Genomic DNA, 26767 nt, shown 5'->3' with positions numbered 1-26767 from the left:
CATGGCCTCCATGAACAAGATCATCTGGAAAATTATTTTTTCTCCTCCAGTGAGGTGTTTGCATGTTCCTCAAGTTTCCTTGTTCCTCATTAGGAACTGATTCTTCTGCTTTGCTACACAAACACCTGGAGGATTGCGAGCGCTTTGGTCATCTTAAGTGGCGGTGTTTTAGTTTCAGCTGAAGGGTATTGTCTGCTGTTTTTGGTCATCTAATTTTCCTTTTCAAGTTACTGGTCTTGACTTGATCTTGGTTTTGAAGACCACCCTGATCTTGTGGAAAGCTGGAATTTGCTTCAAAAGAACCACACATTGTTCTCCTTGTCTTGTCAGTCAACCTCCCCAGCTCATCTTTACCACTGATGTCATCCTCAAGTTCTGCATCCTCATCATCGTTATCATCATTGTCATCATCATCCTCATCATCATTGTCTGTACCTTCCTCATTGGCATTAAGGAGCTGCTGATCTGGAGAGCAAGTGGTGGTAAGGACAGATGTTTTTCCAGTGTTTGCTCCTGATCCCAAGCTCCCTCTATTTCGACGGAAGCGCTCCAATCCATTCTGACACTCATTGTCTGCACCTATGCCGCTGTCCTCACTGTGCAGTGCAGAATCCTCTGGACCTGGTTTCCTGAGGGCAGCAGCTTCCACATGAGACAAAACCTGCTTCAGGCACTTCTCGGCCACATGCTTAGCCAGCAGCTTCTCTCCTAAGACCTGAGACAGGCACCCAAAGTAGTCAGCTAGTTCTTTAAGGCTGAGTCACCCAGGCATTTCACAGAGTCTCCCACTGAGATCATTTTAACTGTGGAGTGAAGAAGCATTTGCTGCAGCAGTTCGGAAGGAAGCTGGTTCAGGTTATTGCTTGGTTTGGTTGTAGGTGGATAGTCTTTAAGTAAAGGGCTACTTCATGTTGTGTCCATGTTCCCTCAGCAGCTGCTCGCCTTCAGTGGCCATTTCCTCCAAAGCCTGGTTGATCTCTTCATAGTGCAAGACTACTGTAGCTACTGTGGTCTGTACAGAGAGCTGGGTCTGAGCAGCCTGGCTTAAGAGTCCTAAAAGAGACTCATATTTGGATATGCTGGGGTTCAGGTATGCATAGACTGCCTGGTGCGCTTTCAATATGAACTCTGCCTTTAACTGCAAACAGGAATTTTTTCTCAGTCTCTGTTTCCTCTGCTTCCTCCGCTTTCCTTGCTTATCTTTTGTCCGTATCTCTTCTAATCCTTCTTTTTGGTTTTCTAAGAGGCCCTCTTGTGCACCTTGTCCATCCTGACAATGGACCACATCTAGCATCTTCTCAGTTGACTGCCACAGTGGCATCACAATCTACATCATCTACTGAGGATATCTAACCTTGAATGTTTTTTGCATTTTCTTGTATCTCTGTTGCTGCTAGTCCTTCTGAAGCAGTGTTTATCTCTTCTTTGATTTGAAGTTCTGCCCCATCAGAGGGCAGGTCAGCATTTTTCTTGCTTTCCGGTGAACCAGACAGCAAAGCTTTTTTACTGAATAGTTGACCTTTAGAGGGGGAGCACCCCATGTTGATGGGAGAATCCTGTTCCTTTTCTTTTGATCAGTTTTATCGACTGCAGATTGAAAGTGGTGTGCCAGAAAACCTCAACTTGGTTCTTGTTTACGCACCATACCAGTTGTCTTCTGTTGTCCTTCACTTTCCCTGTCCACAATTTCTCTACTTATTATCACTGACCAGTTGGTGTTTTGTATGCCATAGTGAGCCCAAGGCTGAAGAACAGGATTGAAGCTTCCAGTCCTTCCCACACACATGATCACGCTACAGGAATAAAGCATACACGCTACAGGAATAAAGACCATAAGCTCATCTCCCTAATCAGATACCCTGCTGGTTACCTTGTATTCTTTTTTTTCTTTTCTTTTTTTTTTTTTACCCCTGGTTAATTCTGATTGAATTAACATTATACAGTATATGCTTTATAATCACAATGTGCAGTAAAAATCTTAAGTGACTTCAGTTTTTTTTTATACAGTGGTAAGAGTTTTCATTAAAAAAAAACAAAAACTGTTTAAGTGACTGTTTCAATTTCGTTTCTGTGAAATTGAACAACAACCAACAGTAGCACATGGTGAATTAAGTTCAATGTGGCTTGCGGTTGGAGTATTTATAGATGTTTACTTCTGACTGAAATCCTCCCTGGATTTCTGCCAGTGATGTCCGCAATCTGCTGGCAAAGGATTTAAACAGGGAAAAATGATCCACAAGAATCACAAACAGTGGCAGACACTGATAATGTCATTAAAGTTCAAAGCTCAAATCATTTTTATTGTTTATTAAATGTACAGTTTTTACAATATGCAAAAGAACAGAACAGAAAGAGGTGTGTAATTTCTGTGCCATAGGCCAGAGGTAACAACAGTTTGGCAAGTTATTTTTAGGATTACACACTTCACCATTACATTTAGTACATTAATATGTAAATGTTTAAATTAAAAATAAATGTATAAAAACTTACAGCAAAAATCATTAAATCACCATTTTAGCAACTTTCATCATGAGTTGCTAAGTGGTTACATACAGTATTGAGATATTTACAATGAATGCAAGATGAAAATCCAGTTTATGTAAGAAAGAAGATTAACTTTTCTGGCCAAGGAAAGATTTGTTTGTTGCAGTAATTGCTGGAAGAATGCAAGACAACACTCCTATTTTTATTTCGTACTGTGTCTTTGCCTCAGCTGGACATGGCGGGACACTGTGGAATCTATACTGCCTCTATCCATATTAAAAAAATCCTCAGTCTTTATAGTACTGGAAACATCTTTATGAATCGTACTGATCTCTATCACAAATGGTCCTACACTAGGGGAGATGATGCCGGAGTCTGGAGTGTTTCGGCCCCCATGAAATATGTTAATGTCAGAGGCAGCGTCATCTTTAATGCCTCCAGCTAACCTCCCCATGATTGATGCCCTTGAGTTCTCGGACAGTTCCCACAGGACTATGTAGCACTTTGGGACAAAATGACAAAATATTATGCCATAGTTGGAAACCAGGATAGCTGAAGCCTGAACAATGTGTCGCTGTTCGGTCTTGTTTCTTTCAATATAAATAGGAATAAAGCAAAGCCAAACAAACAGATGAATCAACATGCTGAAAATGATGACCCCAGTCTCGTTGAAATCATGTGGGACTTTTCTACCCTTGAATGCAAGAAAGAAACAAATGAAGGCCAATAGAGCTATGTAACCATGCATCACCCCAAAACCTATAATGGAGCCCTCATCGCAGACAACATATTTTTCGAGGCCACTTCCAGGCCACTTTATATCTGGTACAGGAGACTTTCCCAAAGTCATCCATAATAACAGGATGAGTCCTTGAGCACCCGTAAGCAGGACCAAATTTATAACAGGCTTGTAGAGTTTTTTAAGCTGATGCTGCTTGTCCGGATCAAAGGCCATGAAAGCCAAGAAAGTGCGGTAGGCTTTAACCAGGATGCATGAAACGCACAGGGTGAAGCCGAGACCGTACAAGGCCTGCTGTGCCCTGCAATGATGCACAGTTGGCCTGCCAATGAACATGATTACACTGACAAAGCTGACCGTCAGCCCCAGTAACATGAAACAAGACATTGTATTGTCAGCTTTTTTGATGACTGTGGTGTATCTGTGCACACTGAAAATGATGAATGAGGTGAACACCAGAGCCAAGCCTATTGCTGTAGCCACTAACAGAGCTATGGGATAACTATTACTCCAAGCCAGATATATCTCTAGGTATTCCTCGCATTTACTTGACCCATTAAGAGACCACTTTCCGTCTGGACATTTTAGGCATTCGGGGAGATCTGAAAAAGAAATTGCATGTATAGAGTCATCAAATTTGAATTTGGAAAGCACAATATATATTGCTATCAGCCCTTACAAGCTTTTTTTTTCTTTATTATTGGTATATTGGAAGCAGGCTTGTTACCCATCTCTCTTGATTGTGATTTGCCAATGGTGTTTTATCTATAACTAATGACTCTAAACTGTTTAATGGATGGTTGTGTTGGTCTGGTGAGGTGAGGTGCTGTACTAGTTTCACATGTCTCATCCTTCCAAAATTTCTTTCTTCTCCCTTAATAAAATCATCTACACTGTGATATTTAGGGTGCGTTCACACTTGGCATATAAATTTGGTTTGGCCACCAAGGTTTGGATGGCAGCGTTCACATATGCTTCTAAATGAACTCTGGTATGGTTCGAATGGTATATGAACACAACATGTGTCACAGACACGTCAGGTTCCACCTCACTTCAGTACCCGCGCACCCAATCACCAGCGTACTAATCACCGCCACCTGAAGCTCATCACATCAGTCATCAACACCAGCACTTAAACCCCACACTCACACACACTCACTGTCCGGTCTCGTTTGTGTTACACCAGTTGTAAACTTACCTCAAGGACTCCCAAAGCGATACTTACCCAGCCTCATCATCTCCTTCGTCTCCATTGTCTCCAGTCTCCTCGTGTGCCTACCTGCCAGTGTGTGTGAGTGTTTCCATCTGCCTTCTCCAGCGTCTCCCTCTTCATTCATCTGCAACAACAACAAGGACAGTATTATCTCTCATTCCACCTCTGAGATCTTCCACCACTTCATTCACCACCCGTTTTGCTCTGCTGTTTGCTCAATAAACATCTTAACTGCTTTTATTCCTGCCTCCGGTGTCTCTGTTATAACAGAAGACCGGACCATAACAGCTAAGCATCAGCATGAGCCAACAGGACCCCTTTCAGGAGCTCGTGGACGTTTTACGTCGAGCACTCACCTCACAACCACCATCACCATCACCAGCACCCACCGCCGCTGCCGCTTCCGCATCCACCGCCACGGCTGCTTCTCCAGTCTTCACCGCCAGTCCCATGGCCAAACCGGCGCCCTACTCTGGATCGGCGGAGGAATGCAGCGGATTCCTTCTGCAGTGTGAGTTGGTTCTGGAGATGCAACCGCACCTCTACCCCACCGATACGGCTAAAATAGCGTTTATAATATCACAACTGCAAGGTAAGGCCCTTCTATGGGCGGATTCTCTCTGGACTCAAAGAAGCTCTGTCGTTAAATCATACCCTGCATTCGTCTCTCACTTCAGAGAAGTCTTCGGAAAACCCCTGACCGACTCGTCTACTGGGGAGAAATTGTACAACCTTAAACAAGGAAATAAGAGTGTCAATGATTATGCCTTGCAGTTTCGAACGCTAGCCGCAACCAGTGGTTGGAATGAACAAGCCCTCATCACCACCTTTCGACAAGGGCTGGAGCCCAACGTGCGGTTGCATCTCGCTGCATACGAGGACTCCCTAGGACTCGAACGCTTCATCCAACTCGCCATCCGCGTGGGTTCTCGTATGCAGTCGTGCCTCCTAGAGCACCAGAGCCAGCCACCAACCACCACACTCCTCCGTCGGTTCGAACCCGTCAGCTCCCCAGAACCAGCAAGTGAACCAATGCAAGTGGATAACTCCCGCTTATCTTCTACAGAAAGACAGAGACGGCTGACCCTGAATCTATGTCTATATTGTGGTTCCCCTGGGCATGTAATCTCCACATGCCCAATTCGTCCTCCTCGACCCGTGGTGAGTGCCATCATTCCCTCAATCCAAAAAATGAAACCACTCACTACTGTAGTAAACCTTACTGCTGCTAATGCTTCTATTTCAGTGGTGGCGCTCCTCGATTCAGGGTCAGCAGGAAATTTCATCTCCGGCGCCCTCTGTCGACACCTCGGGCTCAAGACCTCGCCTTCTCCGAATGTTTACAAGGTCCACTCCATCACGGGCAAACCCCTGAGCCGAAGAATGATCCGACGGATGACTGGACCGCTTCAGCTGCAAGTGGGTATCTTCCACACTGAGAACATCCATCTGCTGGTTCTGGAGGAATCCACCGCTGACGTGGTTCTAGGGCGTCCATGGTTGGAACAACACAACCCCACCATCTCCTGGCGCACGGGCGAAGTCCTGAAGTGGGGCGACCACTGCTTCTACAGCTGCTTCCCAGACCTTCCTACTCCAAGATCTCCTCTCTCCAAAGACATCTCCATTAACGCAACCTCCATCGAAAGTCCTGTGGATAAGCTCTCCGTCGACATTCCACCCGATTATGCCCACTTCAGTGACGTCTTCTGCCCGCAACGCGCCTCCAAGCTTCCTCCACACCGGCCATGGGACTGCGCCATCGATCTGTTGCCGGGTGAACCAGTGCCTAGGGGACGCATATACCCCCTGTCAGTACCGGAGGAGAAGGCCATGGATGAATATATCAAAGAGGCCCTAAACCAAGGATACATCCGCCCGTCTACTTCCCCTGCTGCTTCAAGCTTCTTCTTCGTGGCCAAGAAGGACGGAGGCTTGCGGCCCTGCATCGATTATCGCTCCTTAAACAAGATAACCGTCAAGTTCAGGTACCCACTTCCCCTCGTCCCAGCGGCCCTGGAACACCTCCGTGGTGCCACTGTGTTCACGAAGCTGGACCTCCGCAGCGCGTATAACCTCATCCGGATACGCGAGGGGGACGAGTGGAAGACCGCCTTCGTCACGCCCACCGGCCACTACGAGTACCTCGTTATGCCGTATGGCCTGGTCAACGCCCCCTCCGTATTCCAGGACTTCATCCATGAGGTGCTCCGGGAGTTCCTCCACAAGTCCGTCCTAGTGTATATAGATGACATCCTTATTTACTCCCGGAGCCTGGCCGAACATCGCCACCACGTTGCGGAGGTCCTCCAACGCTTACGGCAGTTCCATCTATTCCTGAAAGCAGAGAAGTGCTCATTCCATCAGCCCAAGTCTCTGTCCTGGTCCCAACCTGCCAACGAAGCTTTTGAACACCTCAAGAAAGCCTTCACCACCGCTCCCCTCCTCGTCCACCCCAATCCAGACCTGCCATTCGTCGTTGAGGTGGACGCCTCCACCACCGGAGTGGGAGCGGTCCTATCACAGCAGCAGGGGAATCCAAGTAGGCTGCGGCCATGTGCCTTCTTCTCCCGCAAGCTCAACCCGGCGGAGGTTAATTACGACATCGGGGACCGGGAACTCCTGGCTGTCAAGCTCGCCCTTGAAGAGTGGAGGCATTGGTTGGAGGGAGCTAACCATCCGTTCCAGGTACTCACTGACCACAAAAACCTTGAGTACCTAAAGGCTGCCAAACGACTCAACCCTCGCCAAGCCAGATGGGCGATGTTCTTTTCAAGATTCAACTTTACAATATCCTACCGTCCAGGCTCCAAAAATCTCAAAGCTGACGCTCTCTCACGTCTCCATGCACCCGAGGAAAAGAACGAAAACCCCGACACCATCCTGCCCGAATCCATATTTATGAGCCCCATCGAGTGGTCAGAAGAGACACTCCCCTCCTCCAATGCCTCCTCACGAACTCCGCCGGGTTGCCCCCAGGGCTTGCGGTACATCACCCGGACACGACGCACTCCACTCCTGCACTCCGTTCACTCTTCACTTGGCACTGGTCACCCGGGGGTCAATGAGACCCTCTCGCTGCTCAAACAGCGCTTCTGGTGGCCAAACATGGCCAACGACGTCAGAAGGTACGTGCAGGGCTGCAGGGAGTGCGCCATCTCCAAGAGCCCACGCCATCTTCCCACCGGCAAGCTCCATCCTCTGCCCGTTCCTGAGAGGCCCTGGTCACACCTGGGGGTCGACTTCGTCACCGACCTCCCAGAGTCTGAGGGTAACACATGCATTCTAGTCGTCGTAGACCGTTTCTCCAAGGCCTGCCGACTCATTCCCCTGGAGGGTCTACCCACAGCCATGACCACAGCCGAGTTAATGTTCAACCATGTCTTCCGTCATTATGGAATCCCCGAGGACATTGTCTCTGATAGAGGACCTCAATTTATCTCCCGAGTCTGGAAGGCTTTCTTCTCGCTCCTGGGTGTGACCGTCAGCCTATCGTCTGGATACCATCCTCAGTCGAACGGGCAGACGGAACGGAAGATCCAGGAGATCGGCCGCTTCCTGCGTACCTTCTGTCACGGCCACCAGAACTCCTGGAACCAGTACCTGGGTTGGGCCGAGTACGCCCAGAACTCCCTCCGTCAAGCCACCACTGGATTAACACCTTTCCAATGCGTACTCGGTTTCCAACCCCCACTGTTCCCCTGGAACGGGGAACCCTCCAACGTTCCTGCCGTCGACTACTGGTTTCGGGAGAGCGAGAGGGTATGGGACTCAGCTCACCACCAGTTGCAGAGAGCCCTGCGCAGGCGCAAGATGACAGCCGACCTTCGGCGCTCCCACGCTCCAACCTACCAACCGGGGCAGAAGGTCTGGCTGTCCACCAGGGACATCAGGATGCGCCTGCCCTGCAAGAAGCTGAGTCCCCGCTTCATTGGCCCATTCACCATCCTGCGACAGATCAACCCCGTCACCTACCGGTTACAACTCCCTGCACAGTACAAAAGAATTCATCCCACCTTCCACGTGTCACTATTAAAACCTCACCACCCTTCTGTTCTTCCCTCCACAGAACCTGACGTGGCAGCCGTCGAGCCCCCCCTTCCACTCATCCTGGACGATGGAACTGCTTATGTGGTACGAGAGATCCTGGACTCCCGGCGCCGTGGTGGTCTCTTGGAATACCTGGTGGACTGGGAAGGCTACGGCCCCGAAGAACGCTCATGGGTCCCCAAGAATGATATCCGTGATCCTGCTCTGTTACAGGCTTTCCACACCAACCACCCAGACAGACCTGCCCCACGACCTCGAGGACGACCACCACGACGTCGGGGTCCTTGGCCCTCAGGAGCGGGCCGTGGAAGGGGGGGTACTGTCACAGACACGTCAGGTTCCACCTCACTTCAGTACCCGCGCACCCAATCACCAGCGTACTAATCACCGCCACCTGAAGCTCATCACATCAGTCATCAACACCAGCACTTAAACCCCACACTCACACACACTCACTGTCCGGTCTCGTTTGTGTTACACCAGTTGTAAACTTACCTCAAGGACTCCCAAAGCGATACTTACCCAGCCTCATCATCTCCTTCGTCTCCATTGTCTCCAGTCTCCTCGTGTGCCTACCTGCCAGTGTGTGTGAGTGTTTCCATCTGCCTTCTCCAGCGTCTCCCTCTTCATTCATCTGCAACAACAACAAGGACAGTATTATCTCTCATTCCACCTCTGAGATCTTCCACCACTTCATTCACCACCCGTTTTGCTCTGCTGTTTGCTCAATAAACATCTTAACTGCTTTTATTCCTGCCTCCGGTGTCTCTGTTATAACAACATGGACCAAAGACATGTAAACAAACCAAAAACAGAAAGAAGAGACCCTATAAAAGGACAGTTCTGGATGTTCAGTAAGTTCTCTCTCAAAATAGGCAATATGTCATAAATGCCAACCAATCAGATTGTGAATGTGTCCTTGTGCCTTTAGGTTCGGTATCTTTTTGTTTGGTGAGCGATAAGTGGATCAGGACCAAATGTTTTTTTTTGTTTGTTTGTTTGTTTTTTTGGTCAGGACCAAATGAACCAAGCAAAACAAACTACAAGTGTGAACACACCCTTAATGTTCATCTATTAATCGATCTGGTAAGTAGTGTGATAATGTGCTGTCAGCAGCTTTGTGTTGAGTTTTTTGTTTCTTTTTCTGTTCCAGGTTTCAAAAGTACTCAACAATTATCCATCTACTGTACATTAACAACTATTTTGATGCCTAAATTTACTTGAACATAAAGCTGAGAAAATGATGTTCAACATTTCATTCAGTTTTGATTTATATGCTGTTGAATGTTTGATGATCATGTTATTATTTTACATGTGTAACAACAATGCTTAGATCATTTGTTTCTGCTTCTTCTTCACATGTGTTTTGATCCAGAGATTCTGTACTCTTTCAGAAGATGTAATAGTGCCCCCTACCATATAACAGTGAAAACACCAATTGCTGGAAAATTCTGTCACTGGTGGGGAAGGAGTTAAAATAATTGCCTTGTTGACAAGAAATACCTCTGGGTGTGACATACTGCAGTGAAAAACTCAAATGCAGTTACTATACTTTTTGTCACAACTTAATTTTGATTGATGGGTTTGGCTTAACTATCTATGCTTAACTCTCAATAATGTCAATAATAATAAAATCTGAAGACAGTTCCAGTGTTGCTGGTTTCTGCTATTTATGGTCAGATACCCTGTATCAAAAATTTTCTAGTGAATTCTGTGAATGAATTCTGATTTACCATATCCATCAGTATATTTTCCTTCAGGACATTCAACGCAGTTGTAGCAGCAGGAGATCTTTGACTGGTTCTTCACATAACCAGGTATGCAAGAATTTGAGCACTTGGACAAGGGCAGCTGGAGGGGAAAAAAACACATCTCAGTGATTGTCAGTCGTTTTCTTGTTGTGGTGGTGGATAAAATAGCTAGAATAGAGACAGCACAACTCACGCTGTTATTCATAGACTGGTATTGACTGAAGATCTCCACGTCTCCTTTATTCAATAGGAATTTTCCCACAACTTCAATAATTCGTTCATCACCATTTTCCTTCCACATAATGAGGTCATAGCCATCCACAAAGTCACCGTGTTCATCAAAGAAATATCTATTGCCATCGAGTGTGAAATTCACACTGCGCATACTTTCCACTAGCTGCAAAAAAAGAGTAAATGTTCTTGAGATTTAATAATTTATTACACTGTAGTTCATGCAGCCTCATTTATTTATTTCAATTTTACATTTAATGTTCATGTACGTTTTTTTCATCCACTCACGAACCCCCACTTGGGAAACCCTGAACTAGATTAACAATAATTTCTGCATATACTAATGCATTTTTACCTTAATTTTGCCAACAGTTTTAATAAAAAGCATCAATGTATTGCGAACGAACAACTGTTAATAATAACCGTTAACCTCCTAGACTAATAAATGTCATGTATAGAGATCTCACCTTCCAGGGTGGGAAGTTGGTCTCTCCGGAGCAGGCGGTCTCGTCGCACTTCAGGAGTGTCCTGAGCCCATGCGCTATAGCATATATGGCCACCCTCTCTCCGTAGGCCTCCCTGTGGTCCACTGCGTACAGAATGTCATCTACGGTGCAGTTCGAGGGCCACAGCGAGCAGTTCAGTCTCTGCTGCTTGTACTCTTCTATGTAGTCATTTCTTGCTCCTGCCGTTGGCCTGAGGTTTCTCAAGTAGTCTTCAAACCCTGGTATATTTCCCATGGTAAAAGAAAAGCCAAATATTTTACCCACTTTTTTTATGTCGTTCATCTTTGTTAAGGGCCGGTATAAGGACCAGACGTCACTTGCAATCCAGACTCTGCTTGTGTTGGTCTGGATCATCTCCTTGAAAATCTTCTCCACTAGCTGCGGCTTCAGAATGAGCAGCACCACCTTGGCAGAAGACTCTCTTATGGTCTTGGCAGCATCTTTGATGTACTTTTCGATGTCAACGTGGTCTAAGTAGTGTGGTACCATTTTCTCAAAGTCAGCACATATTTTTCCCGCTGACTCTTCCACAAAGCTTTGGTAGGCCGCTCTACCGTAGTCATCATCTCCATACACGACACCAACCCAGTTCCATGAGAAATGAGATATGAGCTTGACCAGTGCCTGAGCTTGGTAGATGTCACTCGGAATCACACGCATAAAAGACGGATACCGCAGTTTGTCACTCAGAACTGGCGCAGAGGATTGGGTGCTGACCTGTTGACAGATAAAGATAGTTGCTTAAAGGTGCCCTCGAATCAGAATTTGAATTTACCTCGGCATAGTTAAATAACAAGAGTTCAGTACATGGAAAAGACATACATTGATTTTCAAACCCCATTGTTTCCTCCTTCTTATGTAAATCTCATTTGTTTAAAAGACTTCCGGAAAACACTCGGATCTCAACATAACACCGACTGTTACGTAACAGTAGGGGTCATTAATATGTATGACCCCAATATTTGCATAATGCCAGCCCATTTGACGCATTAGACAAGGAAAGGCAGTATTAACGGCTCGATCTGTGCACAGACTAGGTAAGAAAGCAAGAACAACAGCGAAAAATGGCAGATGGAGCAATAATAACTGACATGATCCATGATATTATGATATTTTTAGTGATATTTGTAAATTGTCTTTCTAAATGTTTTATTAGCATGTTGCTAATGTACTGTTAAATGTGGTTAAAGTTACCATCGTTTCTTACTGTATTTACGGAGACAAGAGCCGTCGCTATTTTCATTTTTAAACACTTGCAGTCTGTATAATGCATAAACACAACTTCATTCTTTATAAATCTCTCCAACAGTGTGTAATGTTAGCTTTAGCCACAGAGCATAGCCTCAAACTCACACAGAATCAAACGTAACCATCTAAATAAATACTTTACTTACATAATTCGAAGCATGCATACAGCATGCATGACGAACATCTTGTAAAGATCCATTTGAGGGTTATATTAGCTGTGTGAACTTTGTAAATGCGCTGTAATATAGTCGACAGCTCGTGTGGCAGAGGAAGCGCATCTCTTAAAGGGGCCGTGCTGAAAAAATCAGTGCATAGTTAATGATGCCCCTACGGAAGCCCTAAACGGCCATGGATTACTTTTTTTTTTTTATCTTGTTTTCTCGTGATCACGACTTATTTTCTCGTGATCTTGAGATAACAAAAGTTGTTTTCTCGTGATCACGACTTAATTTTCTCGTGATCTCGAGATAACAAAAGTTGTTTTCTCGTGATCACGACTTAATTTTCTCGTGATCTCGAGATAACAAAAGTTGTTTTCTCGTGATCACGACTTAATATTTTCTCGTGATCTCGAGATAACAAAAGTTGTTTTCTCGTGATCACGACTTAATCTCTGCTCGACATTACACAAATGTGCCAACAGGTGGCAGTATATTACCAAATATAAGTGGTGATGCGCTGTAAATATCCACTTTACTGTATTAGTTCATATTGGCTCAGATTGTACGAGTTTCGGACAGAGATAGTTTTCCTGATCGCTTTATTTTGTGCAGTATTGTGTGCCTTAAGCGATTAACTCTACTGTGAAATGACTGATTATAATTAGTGTATCTGTTATCGTTCTGACTAGTTGCATGACTCACCACAGTTTCACGACCGCAATAGTTCGGTGTGATACTAAACTTATTGTTTATTAAAACTAATTTTGATGTCACTGTTCTGTTTGAACTTCATTGTGTATCTTTAAGACGCTATTTTAATCATCGCAGTTTCAGTGTTTGTTTAGCTAAATATGTCACAATGTATATTGATAAGAAATGTGATTTATAGCCTATGTCATTTAATTCAGTGATAGTGTGTAACCTATTGTATTTTCTACATTTCTTTGTAGAAAACATACACAAAAACACGCTTCTCAAACAGGAAATCTGGAGTATTGCACCCATTTTTAATGGAAGATAGGAGGAAGACAGTTTAAAGCACATATCGTCACAGCCTATCCTACATGACGAATAAAAATAACATACACATTATGTAATATATATATATTACATAATGTGTATGTTATTTTTATTCGTCGTGTGTGTGTGTGTATATATATATATATATATATATTAAATGAATATGGAAAATAAAGTTGGTTTAATCTAAAAGGTTTTAGAATTATAGAATAATCTAGCATCTTTCTGAAGGCACTCTGCCTGCGCTTGAGATGCTCTGTTGAATATTAGCTATGTTAATTACACAAACAATATGTTAAGCGTACATTTATTGAACAGTGATTAAATAGCCTATATGTATTTATTTATTGTAAACTTTATTATTAAGTGAAGTAAACATTTAGCTGAAATATCCACAAGATATAAGAGCGCATGATTTATCCGTCGATCAGATGCGCGTCAAAGTTGTGTTCGTTACTATAGCAACAGTAGAATCTGGGTACAGTGTTTCAGAATCAATCATTGTAAAAATAACTTTTAATAAGTCGTGATCACGAGAAAACAACTTTTGTTATCTCGAGATCACGAGAAAAATAAGTTGTGATCACAAGAAAACAACTTTTGTTATCTCGAGATCACGAGAAAATTAAGTCGTGATCACGAGAAAACAACTTTTGTTATCTCGAGATCACGAGAAAAATAAGTCGTGATCACGAGAAAACGTCTCGGGTTACGTTTGTAACCCTGGTTCCCTGAATAAGGGAACGAGACGCTGCGTAGTCGCTTTGGGAACGCCTCTGCGTGATTACGTCTTGAAGCACTTGTGTAATCGAACCAATAGTGTAACGGGACGTCAGAGCGGGTGACGTCACGGACCAGGAAACTATAAAGCACCCCTGAGAACAAAGAACGCTAGCTTCTGATACGGATGAAGCAAGCGCTCACAGGCGTGCAGGGAGTATGGCTAAGCTACGCAGCGTCTCGTTCCCTTATTCAGGGAACCAGGGTTACAAACGTAACCCGAGACGTTCCCTTTCATGGGAACATCGACGCTGCGTAGTCGCTTTGGGAACGCTATCCCAACTAGGCCATAAGACCAAATGCCTGTCTGAATCACCTTTTAGGATGACAGTACTGAGGACCCTGGAGTGGAGCCCAAGTCAAGGTTGTAGAATCTAACGAAGGTATGATGAGATGACCACCCAGCAGCATCGCAGATATCATTGAGGGGAACCCCCGAAATCAGAGCCTTTGAGGCAGCCATACCCCTGGTAGAGTGTGCCCGGACGGCCAAAGGCGAGGGCTGTCCGGATGACTTATAAGCAAGAGAGATGGCCTCGACCACCCACTTGCTCATTCTCTGCTTAGACGCAGGACCTCCCTTGTTAGGGGACCCGTAACATATAAACAGCTGTTCTGTTTTTCGCCACAGGGCAGCTCTGTGGACATAGGTGTCTAAAGCCCTCACTGGGCAGAGCAGATTTAGTTTTTCCTGATCCTCATTCGTGAAAGGTGGAGGATAAAAGGCCTGCAGTACAATAGGCCCTGGGACATGAGTAGGGACCTTGGGTATATACCCAGGTCTAGGATGCAAGAAAGCTTTGACCATTCCAGGCGCAAAGTCTAAGCATGAAGGAGCAACTGAAAGTGCCTGAAGGTCTCCAATTCTTTTAAGAGATGTAATAGCCAGCAGAAATACGGTTTTTAGCGTGAGGAACCTCTCATGTACTTCCTCCAAAGGTTCAAAGGGAGCCGCAGACAGCCCTTCGAGTACAATAGCTAAGTCCCAGGATGGAGTTTTTGTACGTACAGCCGGCCTCAGCCTCTGGGTGCCACAGAGAAAACGTATGACTAGTGGGTTTCTTCCCACAGAAACACCCTCCAAAGGAGAGTGATAAGCGGAGATTGCTGCTATATAGACCTTTAATGTAGAAGGAGTTAGGCCATCCGAGAATTTTTCTTGGAGAAATTGCAGTATGTGACTGATAGAAGAGTGGAACGGGTCCACTTGAGACTGGCTACACCAAGTAGCGAACAGCTTCCACTTGTATGCATATAGTTTTCTCGTGGACGGAGCTCTGGAGTGGAGTATGGTCTCCACAACCTCAGTTGGGAGACCAGATTCTATGAGCTCGGCCCCCTCAGAGGCCAAGCCCACAGTTTCCATAACTCTGGGCGGGGATGAATTATTGTGCCGCCCGCTTGAGACAGAAGGTCCTGCCTGATTGGAATCTCCATGGGGGAGCCGTCTAGAAGGGACACTAGGTCCGTGAACCATACTCGGGTTGGCCAGAACGGGGCTACCAATATGAGACGGGCCCCGTCCCGCCGAACCCTCTCCAGAACTCCGGGGAGCAGAGCAATCGGGGGAAAGGCGTACAGACGCAGCCTCGGCCACGTCTGTACCATGGCATCCAACCCCAGGGGGGATGGATGAGTTAGTGAGTACCACAGCGGGCAGTGAGACGTCTCTTTCGAGGCAAATAAGTCGACTTCTGCGCGACCGAATTCTTTCCATATCAACTCCACCGCCTCAGGGTGAAGTCTCCATTCCCCGGGCCTCGGCCCCTGCCTCGACAGGATGTCTGCCCCCACATTTTGATGCCCCGGGATGTAAGCTGCTCTCAGGGAGAGGAGCTTCCCCTGGGACCACAGGAGGATCCGAAGGACTAATTTGTACAACTGACGAGACCTCAGACCCCCCTGATGGTTGATATATGAGACCACCGACATGTTGTCTGTACGGACCAACACATGGTGGCCCCTCAGGTCTGGGAGGAAGTATTTGAGTGCTCGAAATACTGCCATCATTTCCAGCCGATTTATGTGCCAAGAACGATGATGGTCCTCCCAAAGACCCTGAGCTGAGCGACCACTCATGATCGCCCCCCAGCCTGTGAGAGATGCGTCCGTCGTTAGCATTACGCGACGACAAGGAGCTCCCAACACAGGACCCTGGGACAGGAACCAGGGCTTCTTCCACATGGATAAAGCACGAAGGCATCGCCGCGTGACTTTGATCATGCGGAGAGGATTTCCCCTCGGAGAAAACCCCCTGGTCCTGAGCCACCACTGTAAGGGTCTCATGTGCAGCAGGCCAAAAGGTATCACGTTGGACGCCGCTGCCATCAGACCCAACAGTCTCTGAAACTGTTTTACAGTGAGTGACTGGCCTAATTTCACCCCTTTCACGGTTGAGAGAATGGAATTCACCCGAGCAGGAGACAGACGTGCCTGCATCGTAGTAGAATCCCAAACTACCCCTAGATAGTTGGTAGTCTGAGCTGGTAGAAGCACACTCTTCTTGGCATTGAGTCTCAACCCTAACCTTCTCATGTGTGACAGAACTACATCTCGATGTAGAACTGCCTGTTGCTCTGATTGAGCTAAAATCAACCAATCGTCGATATAATTCAGTATGCGGATGCCCTGGAGTCTCAGAGGAGCCAGGGCTGCATCCACGAACTTCGTGAAGGTGCGGGGTGAAAGGGATAGGCCAAAGGGAAGAACCTTGTATTGGTAAGCTTCGCCCCCGAAAGCAAACCTGAGGTACTTCCAATGTGAAGGATGGATTGACACATGAAAGTAAGCGTCTTTCAGATCTATTGTCACAAACCAGTCCTCGGACCTGATCTGAGTGGTGATCTGTTTGAGTGTTAGCATCTTGAACTTGAGTTTTTGTACTGAGCGATTTAACATACGTAAATCTATTATGGGACGCAACCCTCCATCCTTCTTCGGAACGATGAAGTAACGGCTGTAAAACCCTGACTGTTTGCTGGGAGGAGGAACCCTTTCTATAGCTCCTTTTTGCAAAAGTGTCATAACTTCTTGTTCCATAACCAGAGACTGCTGGGGGCCCACCACTGTAGGGAGGACCCCATTGAACCGGGGCGGGCGAAACCCGAATTGTATTTTGTAACCCTTTTCTATCATACGCAGTACCCATTGAGAAATGTTGGGAAGACGTTTCCATTCCTCCAGAAATTTCACTAAGGGAACCAGCCTCTCGAGACTGGCCTCTGGTGTTTTTTGAGCACTTGGCTCGGTGCCCTGAAGCGGCGTACCGGCAGGGAGCAGCCGAATCAAGCGCTGGCCGACCCCCCTCAGAGGGTCGGTGGGGACCGCTGCGCCCTGAAGCACACGGGGTGGCAGGGTTGGCAGAACGGCCCCTTGAGGGTGCCGGAGAGGAGTTAATTTTATAGATTTTAATACAGGACCCTCTCCGGAGGGGGCTACCCTCGGAAGTCCTGGGCCACTGGCGTCAGGACTTCTTCGAAGCCTTCCTGGCGATAATAACAGTCCTCAGATCTGTTCTACCCCGGGAAGGCTTCGACTGTGTTGCCCGTCCCGGTCCCCAAGCTCTTTGCGGGGGAGCACGGGCAGCAACACTCTGTTTTTGTTGCGCTCTCTGCGCGGATGAGGAGCTGCTAGACGCCCGAGGCTGCTCCCGCTCAGCAGCCTCGGACGGGAGAGAGCGGCGAGGGAGGAACTTCTGGAAGGCCGCTGACTGCTTTTTGCCTCCTGGAACCTCTCGACGACCGAAGTGACAGAGTCGCCGAAGAGGCCCAGGGGAGACAGCGGCGCATCCAATAAGACGCTCTTATCTCTTTCTCTGATGTCTGATAAGTTTAGCCATAAATGCCTCTCCGTTGCCACCAGGGCTGCCATAGAGCGACCAATTGTTTTTGCCGTCTCCTTGGTGGCACGGAGAGATAGATCAGTGGCTTTACGAAGTTCCTGAATCACATCAAAGCTAGCCTCACCGCTCTCATCGATCTCCCCCAGCAGGTCAGCCTGATATGCTTGAAGGACAGACATTGTGTGTAAACACGCTGCGGCCTGACCTGCTGAGGCATATGCTTTGCCCACCAGAGCTGATGTTGTTCTTAGTGGTCTGGTGGGCAGCGTCGGGGATTTTAGGGACGACGCAGACTCGGGCGAGAGATAGCTCGCGAGCGTCTCTTCGACCCGAGGCATCGTCCCATAGCCATGTTGTTTAAGCCCCAATATATTGGAATATATAGATGTTTGAGGGTTATATACACGATATTGTGCTGGCTTTTTCCACGACCTCGTCACCTCGGTGTGGAGGTCGGGAAAGAATGGTAATCCCCGACGCTGAGGCTGTGACCGGGCAGGGAGAAAGCGCTCATCCAGTTTGCTTTTGTGACGCGCTTCGCTTTTTTCTGCTGGCCATTCGATATTAAGTTTTGCCACTGCCCTAGTCACAACCTCCAGCAGCTCCTCATATGCTGGAGATGAGGATGGCGAGTCCTCCTCTCCAGCTTCAACGCTCACCACATCCAACTCCTCAGAGCTAGACAGGTGAAGCGCTGGTGCCTCTCCTCTGGGGGAAGAAACCGCAGCGCGTGCTTCCGCAACCAAAGGAGAGACACTGGGTCTGGCGGGTGAGGGCCGAGATAGGGCTGGGCCCGTCTCTAACCCCTCCACCAGATCCATCTGTGAACCCCAGGAATGCAGCCGCCGCTGTGCCTCAGCAGCAGCGGGACCCGATCCCTGGGGAACACTCGCCGCGGCGCCCTCTTTATCTTTCTCGAAGAACGCCCGGCGTGAACGGAGTGTACGGAGCGTTAACTTTTCGCAATGCACACAGACAGCTCCCTCAAGAGCTGCCTGGGCATGCTCCACTCCCAAACAGGCTACACATAACTTGTGTGTATCCCCGCCCGTGATGAAGCGAGGGCAGGGAGAAGCACACTGAATGAACTGCTGCTTGCCTGTTTGTCCTGCCGCCATATTTCTATAAACGTGTCTTTCAATATATATATATATATAAGTGCTTGGTGGACTGAAAATACTCTTGCCCTCGGACTAAGAGATATTTTCGAACTGTATAACGGACAGACAACACCAAATAAGACACACAATACACAGAGCGCTTGCTGAAGACGCAGAAGCTAGCGTTCTTTGTTCTCAGGGGTGCTTTATAGTTTCCTGGTCCGTGACGTCACCCGCTCTGACGTCCCGTTACACTATTGGTTCGATTACACAAGTGCTTCAAGACGTAATCACGCAGAGGCGTTCCCAAAGCGACTACGCAGCGTCGATGTTCCCATGAAAGGGAACAACTTTTGTTATCTCGAGATCACGAGAAAAATAAGTCGTGATCACGAGAAAACAACTTTTGTTATCTCGAGATCACGAGAAAATAAGTCGTGATCACGAGAAAACAAGATAGAAAAAAATTGTAATCCATGGCCGTTTAGGGCTTCCGTATGCCCCAAAATAGGCAGTTAAAAAAATTAATTAAAAAAAATCTATGGGGTATTTTGAGCTGAAACTTCACAGACATATTCAGGGGACACCTAGGACTTATATTACATCTTGTAAAAAAACAATCTAGGGCACCTTTAACACTGTGTCCTAAACAGATGCAATGCTGTGACATGATAAAAGGCATCTTTTCCATGTTATTCAGAGTTTGTCTTAGCAAGCTACAAGTTTTTTTTTTTATCCCTGCAATGTCGTGACTGAAACAACAATGTACATTATGACAATGATAATCTCAGATGCTGATTATGTGCTTTATTTAATGTTAAAAAAATGATTGTGAGTTAGGATATTATTTTATTTGCCTTTTATAGCCATGCTGAAACAACATAATTCACCTCAAAGCTTGAAAATAAATGAATGTAAACAAGAACGTTGGAACTGTAAGCAAACAAGTATTTTATGACAAAGTCTGTTTCAGTCACTCAGTATGTATTTTTAATAATGTTAAAATTATGTGTAATATTTATGAATTTGATTGTGAATTAATCCATTTGGTTGCCAGACCAGTGTGTTTGCAGAGAGACTCCGCCCACACTCTCTTCTGATTGGCTGTGATTTTGTATTGATTTGGTTGTGAGTGCAGTGCTCTTGCAGAGAGACTCCGCCCACACGCTCTTCTGATTGGATGTGATCTTGGATTGATTTGGTTGTGAGCGCAGTGTGATTGTAGAGAGACTCCGCCCACACTCTCTTCTGATTGGCTGTGATTTTCTATTGATTTGGTTGTAAGTGCAGTGTTCTTGCAGAGAGACTCCACCCACATGCTCTTCTGATCGGATGTGACCTTAGAATGATTTGGTTGTGAGTGCAGTGTGATTGTAGAGAGACTCCGCCCACAAGCTCTTCTGAGTGGATGTGACCTTGGAATGATTTGGTTGTGAGTGCAGTGCTATTGTAGAGAGACTCCGCACACAAGCTCTTCTGATTAGCTGTGATTTTCTATTGATTTGGTTGCAAGTGCAGTGAGACTCCTCCCACATGCTGTTCTGATTGGCTTTGATTTTAATTGATTTGGTTGCGACTGCAGTGCGCTTGCAGAGAGACTCCATCCACACGCTCTTCTGATTGGCTGTGTTTTTTGATTGATTTTTTTTTTTGTGTCTCATCATATTATGTCCATTACAAAAGATTACTTCAGATTTTAAAATGCATTTTTTTGGACACGAAAAAACTGCAATATCGCAGTATAGCTGCAATACAACTGCAGTTTTAATGCTGTTGAACTTCAATGTACTTTTCAATGTACAGTTGTACTGTGATTATACTTCATTATACTGCAAATCTATGGTTGTGCTTAATTATACTAAAGTTATACTACTTTTTTACTGCAGTTTTGCTGCAGTTGTACTTCAATATATTGCAGTTGTACTTCAATATACTACAGTTATTTTTTGCAAGGGAAATTCAACAGACCAACAGAAAGCTGCTTGGTTTAAAAAGTGTCTTAATTGTGAGCTGTGCTCATACATTGCTACGCTATTGACAATAGACCTGTTTTTACCAATGTGTCTGCACCTTTAGTCAGTTATAATGAAAGCATGACAGGTTTACTGTCTAGAGTTACAGAAAGTTTTACTGGTCTTAAAGCAACAGCTCACCCAAAACTGACAATTCTGTTATCAGAGGGAGATTTTGTTCAGCTTGTCAAGCTCCAAATATGGCTTCTGTGCTATATTACACGTTTTCTGAAGCCATGCTAGCTTTGTGTGACGGATGGACAAACATTTGTTTACAAGAAGAGTTTATCACTGGTAATCTTTCCAGTTTTGAATCTACACAAAGGGATTGTTGCAATGATGCCACAGAAGAGCCATTTTTTGTTTCCCAAAGAAACCTTTTAGTGATCATTTCTTAAAAGAAACCATTTTTTCTTTGTATGAAGAATCTTCTCATTTAAAAAACAATGAAATTTTGTGGATTGGAAAGGTTTCATTGATGTTAAAGGTTCTTCATGGAACCATCAAGCAAAGATTTGCCAAAGCATGACTTCAGAATTCATGGAATATAACGTGTGAGTCATAAGGACTACAGTTTTGATATGTTTATGATGCTTTAATTGTTCTTTCAGGGCACTCTTTGTTCTTCTTGGAGTTTTATAGGCTATGAACTGTTTGGAAAAAAGTGGCATGAAGATTCTTCCCAGAAGAAATAAATAGATTTGGAACATGAGTGCAAGTAAAAGATGACAGAACTGACATTATTTGGTGAATTATTCATGCAAACTCTGGCTTTAATGAGGTACAGAGTTAAGCAATTACCTGAGGACACAGGTAGAGGCTGAGGAGTTTGGCAATAGCGATGGATAACTCTGAGTATCTTTCTCCCAGAAGAGCTTTCACTGGCGGACGAAAGTCTGAGTAGTCTGAAAGGGCCGGCAGAGAGTCGTTAATTGCCAGTAAATGTTCCACACAGTGCAGTGCTTTGGTGGGAGATGCACAGGGATCACAGACTTTATATCCCAGCTTAATCCCCGGAAGCAACATGGAGTTATTGATTTCTTCAATTGTAAAGATGGCACCCAGCGATTGTAGAAATGTGACCAGATCAAAACTGGCAAAAAGAGAAAGACACTTCTTATTGTTAATTACTTAGGTGACCAGCCTATTATTGCAGATTATTTATTATTAATTATAATAATAATAGTACATGGATCCCACAACAATTTAAAAACAAAAATGCATTGTTAACAAATGAGATTTTAATGACATTTTGACCACTGAACTTGTCAATACTTTTCATTTCAGAAATCTGATCACCTTAGTATTAATAAGTATCCAAAAGATCAGTTTTTTTTGGTGTCAGCAGCATTTAAAAATATGAGAAAGCCTTGCAGATACTCACTCAGTACAGACGAATGGCTGAGGTCTAGTTCGCTTATGAAGATCGATTACTTTTGAGTGAATTGAGTTAAAAATTGCGATGTTAACGTCTCCTTCCATGTACGCTCCGCACAGGGAGCTGGGAATGTCGCAACGGACCCACAATCCCATGCTCAGCATCATCACGGCCAGCACACAAACCTCAAGACGGGACTTCATGGCTGTGAATGTATGGAGCATCGTGTCAAGGATCTATTTATTGTGAAACTAGTTCTGCTTTTTGGGTGACGTGAACATGAGGGCTGGCTTTGGAGGTGAACTGAGGTGTCTGAACGTTACCTCTTTCCCAGGGAAGTGGAGAAATTCACCTGCTCTGCCACATTTTTGCAGCCTGTGATGGAATGTAAACTCTTTCTGGAAGTTACAGTAACAGTTGTTTTCATTTTATTTGAGATGGCAAGAAATGATGGCAGAACCAAGAAGAGCTGAGACTTCAGGATTGGGTCTGGAGGTGAAACACTCCAACATCAGCTGTGATAAATCAACAGTCACACTGTTAATGTGCATTAAGGGGTAGATACTGTACAAGGGAACATACGTCTGCTTCTAGATGTCAGCAGCAGCGCTAAGAAAAGTGAATTGGGAAATGAAAACCAACCAACTGAAGTAATAGCTATAAAAAGGAGCAGTGAGAATAAAATGGAAAGGGTTTTAGACACACACACATGATCCTCTGCATAAACACAAATACATGTGATATTAATACAGTATAATTTCCTACATATTGACCTTACATGCCATTGAATCTCTCCTAAATAGTGAGATGTTGCTTTCCAATATCTGCAACCACACTAAACCAGTCAATACTATGGAAGCCCGTTTCCGCCACAAAAAAAAAAAAAAAAACGCCACTAAAAAAAAAAAAAAAAAAAAAAAAAAAAAAAGATTAATTGCGACTTTTTATCTCAGAATTGCGAGTTATAAAGTCAGAATTCTGAGATATAAACTCGCAATTGCGTGATATAAAGTCAGAATTCTGAGATATAAAGTCGCAATTGCGAGTTATAAAGTCAGAATTCTGAGATATAAAGTCGCAATTGCGTGATAAAAAGTCAGAATTCTGAGATATAAAGTCGCAATTGCGTGATATAAAGTCAGAATTCTGAGATATAAAGTCGCAATTGCGAGTTATAAAGTCAGAATTATGAGATATAAAGTCGCAATTGCGTGATAAAAAGTCAGAATTATGAGATATAAAGTCGCAATTGCGTGATATAAAGTCAGAATTCTGAGATATAAAGTCGCAATTGCGTGATATAAAGTCAAAATTAAGAGATATAAAGTCGCAATTGCGAGTTATAAAGTCAGAATTATGAGATATAAAGTCGCAATTGCGTGATAAAAAGTCAGAATTATGAGATATAAAGTCGCAATTGCGTGATAAAAAGTCAGAATTATGAGATATAAAGTCGCAATTGCGAGTTATAAAGTCAGAATTCTGAGATATAAAGTCGCAATTGCGTGATATAAAGTCAGAATTCTGAGATAAAAAGTCGCAATTGCGTGATAAAAAGTCAGAATTCTGACTTTATTTCTCGCAATTGCGACTTTATATTCTGACTTTTTCTCACTACTGTGAAACGTTATTTCTCACAGTTCTTACTTTGCTTGCGTTTCCTTTCATTGCGACTGACCATCAGCATTACTGCTTTGTTATTATTATTATACATTAAATAGACCATCAGGATTGCTGCTTTGTTATTTTTATACATAAAATAGAGGACATCATAAAGGATTATTTTTAGCGCCGATTTACCAATAAAGAAATATTGATTTTACTGGAGGAGACACAAAGATTAGTCTCCGGACATATGCATTATGCAGGAATATGCATATAGAATGTTTCCACGGTAACCTTGTACACAGCGTTTTAAGGAGAAAAAACAGCTTTTACTGCCATCTAGTGGGCTTAATACTAAAACAACCAATACCTATCATGTTTCATTAACTTTGCAACTCAAGGGTAGAATCATGCAATTCTGCAAATTACAGTCGAGGTATTTGGGCAATAAAAGTTGTTTTTAACAGAATGGATACACTAATGAATTTTGCACAATAATAACAATATAATAATAATCATAATAAGAAGAAGAATCAGCTGTGGCGGAGGCGCAATAAATCAGACAAAGCTGAAGTGGCACATTTTATACACCAACAGCTTCAGACTTCACGGCAGCACGGCTATCGTTGGATGCACTGTTACAGACAGAGATACTGACCATCAGTTAATTGCAAGAAAAAAAGTCAGAATTCTGACTTTTTATCACGCAATTGCGACTTTTTATCTCAGAATTCTGACTTTTTATCACACAATTGCGACTTTATATCTCAGAATTCTGACTTTTTATCACGCAATTGCGACTTTTTATCTCAGAATTCTGACTTTATAACTCGCAGTTGCGACTTCATATCTCAGAATTCTGACTTTATATCACGCAATTGCGACTTTATATCTCGCAATTCTGACTTTATATCACGCAATTGCGACTTTATATCTCAGAATTCTGACTTTATAACTCGCAATTGCGACTTTATATCTCGCAATTCTGACTTTATATCACGCAATTGCGACTTTATATCTCAGAATTCTGACTTTATAACTCGCAATTGCGACTTTATATCTCAGAATTCTGACTTTATAACTCGCAATTGTGAGATATAAACTCGCAATTGTGAGTTAAAAAGTCAGAATTCTGGACTTCCGGTATGGCGGCGAGCTGAGTGAACGCACGTTAACCTGCTCTCCTACCCTGTTGGCTAATTCCTTCATAAATATTGGACTTGAACGAGTACAATACCTCTATTTCGATAGATAAGCTTAGGGGGATGCCGTTGTCACAGAAGAAAGTCGGTCAGGGGCGAAATAAAACTCTTCAAGCTAAATTGTCGGACTTTACGACGGTTAACTCTAGTAAGAAAGCCTCAGCTAACTTCGAAGCCATGGATTCCGACGAGGCTAATGCTAGCTCGACTCCTGAGGATAAATCGTCGGACAGAAGCAATGACACGGCGGAGGGAGAGTCCGGCCATATGGCAGCTACCATTCTGACTGCTATTAACGACATGAAAACGGAGTTTTCCACCAAGTTTGATGGCATATTGTCTGCTATTGAAAGTGTCAGGAAAGACATCACTGACTGTGCAGAACGAGTCACGGAGGCAGAAACAAGGATTTCGACAACTGAAGATAATGTCGCCGCGCTCCAAACAAAAGTAAGAGTCCTAGAAAACAAAAACAAGGACATGGAGGAAAAACTACTGGACCTGGAGACGAGATCAAGGCGCTCCAATTTGAGGCTGGTCAATTTGCCTGAGGGAGCGGAGGGTGACGATGCGTGTGCCTTTTTGGAGAACTGGCTACCGGACGCGCTGGAACTGCCGATGGGCTGTACAAAACTAACGGTGGAGAGGGCTCATAGAATCGGACCAGGAGCACACAATAACCCCTCACCCCGAACGCTGATAATGAAGTTTCTGAACTTCAGGGATAAAGAACTGGTGACGAGAGCAGCCAAGACAAAAAGAGAAGTACGTTACAAGAACCATACAGTGAGATTTTACCAAGATGTGGCGGCAGGTGTTCACAAGAAGCAAAAGCAGTTTGACGAGGCGAGACGGCAACTTCGTCTAATGGGGCTCCGATACGGCATCATCCCTCCTGCCCGACTACTAGTGACTTATAAAGAACGGTCGCACATCTTTAACAACCGTGTTGAGGCAGAGGACTTCATCAAACGGATCAGGTCAGAAGAGGGACCGGTCTTAATTATTGAAAATGACTTGGAGCGTCGCGGTTTACAAAGCGGTTTACAAACAGTTTACAAGATTGAGCCGATTATAGTATGTTCAAGGTTTTTTTCTCAGAGTTTATAGTGACTGTTAAAGCTATGTCACTCTCCTTTCTCCGAGTCTAAGCTCTATACGTATTTCTTTTTTTTTTTTTTTTTTTTTTTATAATTTTACCCTTTATAAACAATAGTTAAGAGGCAAAATGTATCTTTGGCAATTGCCACTGCGTTAATTTTAAAGTAATTGGGGTTATACTATCGTACTTCATTGGTGTTCGGATTCTCTTAGAATAATATAGGGCCTGCAGTTTATGGTAAAATGAGGTTTATGAAAGAAAATTTATAATGTTCAATTATGGTAACTTGGGAGGGTAAGGTTAGTGTTATTAGTTAATCATCGTTTGTTAGCTCAGTGATACTG

The 26767-nt window shown here is 44.5% G+C and overlaps 1 protein-coding gene across 1 annotated transcript; it reads right to left on the bottom strand.

The window, feature by feature from the left end:
- Positions 1 to 205: 205 nt before the first annotated feature.
- LOC137018317 (G-protein coupled receptor family C group 6 member A-like) lies at positions 206 to 22717 on the bottom strand. Its single transcript, XM_067382920.1, has 8 exons — positions 22521 to 22717; positions 21938 to 22229; positions 10936 to 11691; positions 10431 to 10634; positions 10220 to 10337; positions 2837 to 3825; positions 906 to 1306; positions 206 to 755 (listed from the first exon to the last, which is right to left on the bottom strand). The coding sequence occupies exons 1-8, from the start codon at positions 22715 to 22717 to the stop codon at positions 206 to 208; spliced, it is 3507 nt and encodes a 1168-aa protein (XP_067239021.1).
- Positions 22718 to 26767: the final 4050 nt, after the last annotated feature.

This window comes from Chanodichthys erythropterus, chromosome 4 (genome assembly GCF_024489055.1).
Source record: "Chanodichthys erythropterus isolate Z2021 chromosome 4, ASM2448905v1, whole genome shotgun sequence".
Classification (NCBI taxonomy): Eukaryota; Metazoa; Chordata; class Actinopteri; order Cypriniformes; family Xenocyprididae; genus Chanodichthys; species Chanodichthys erythropterus.
Note: the sequence above shows the minus strand (reverse complement) of the source record. Positions and strands in the feature narration are given on the sequence as shown.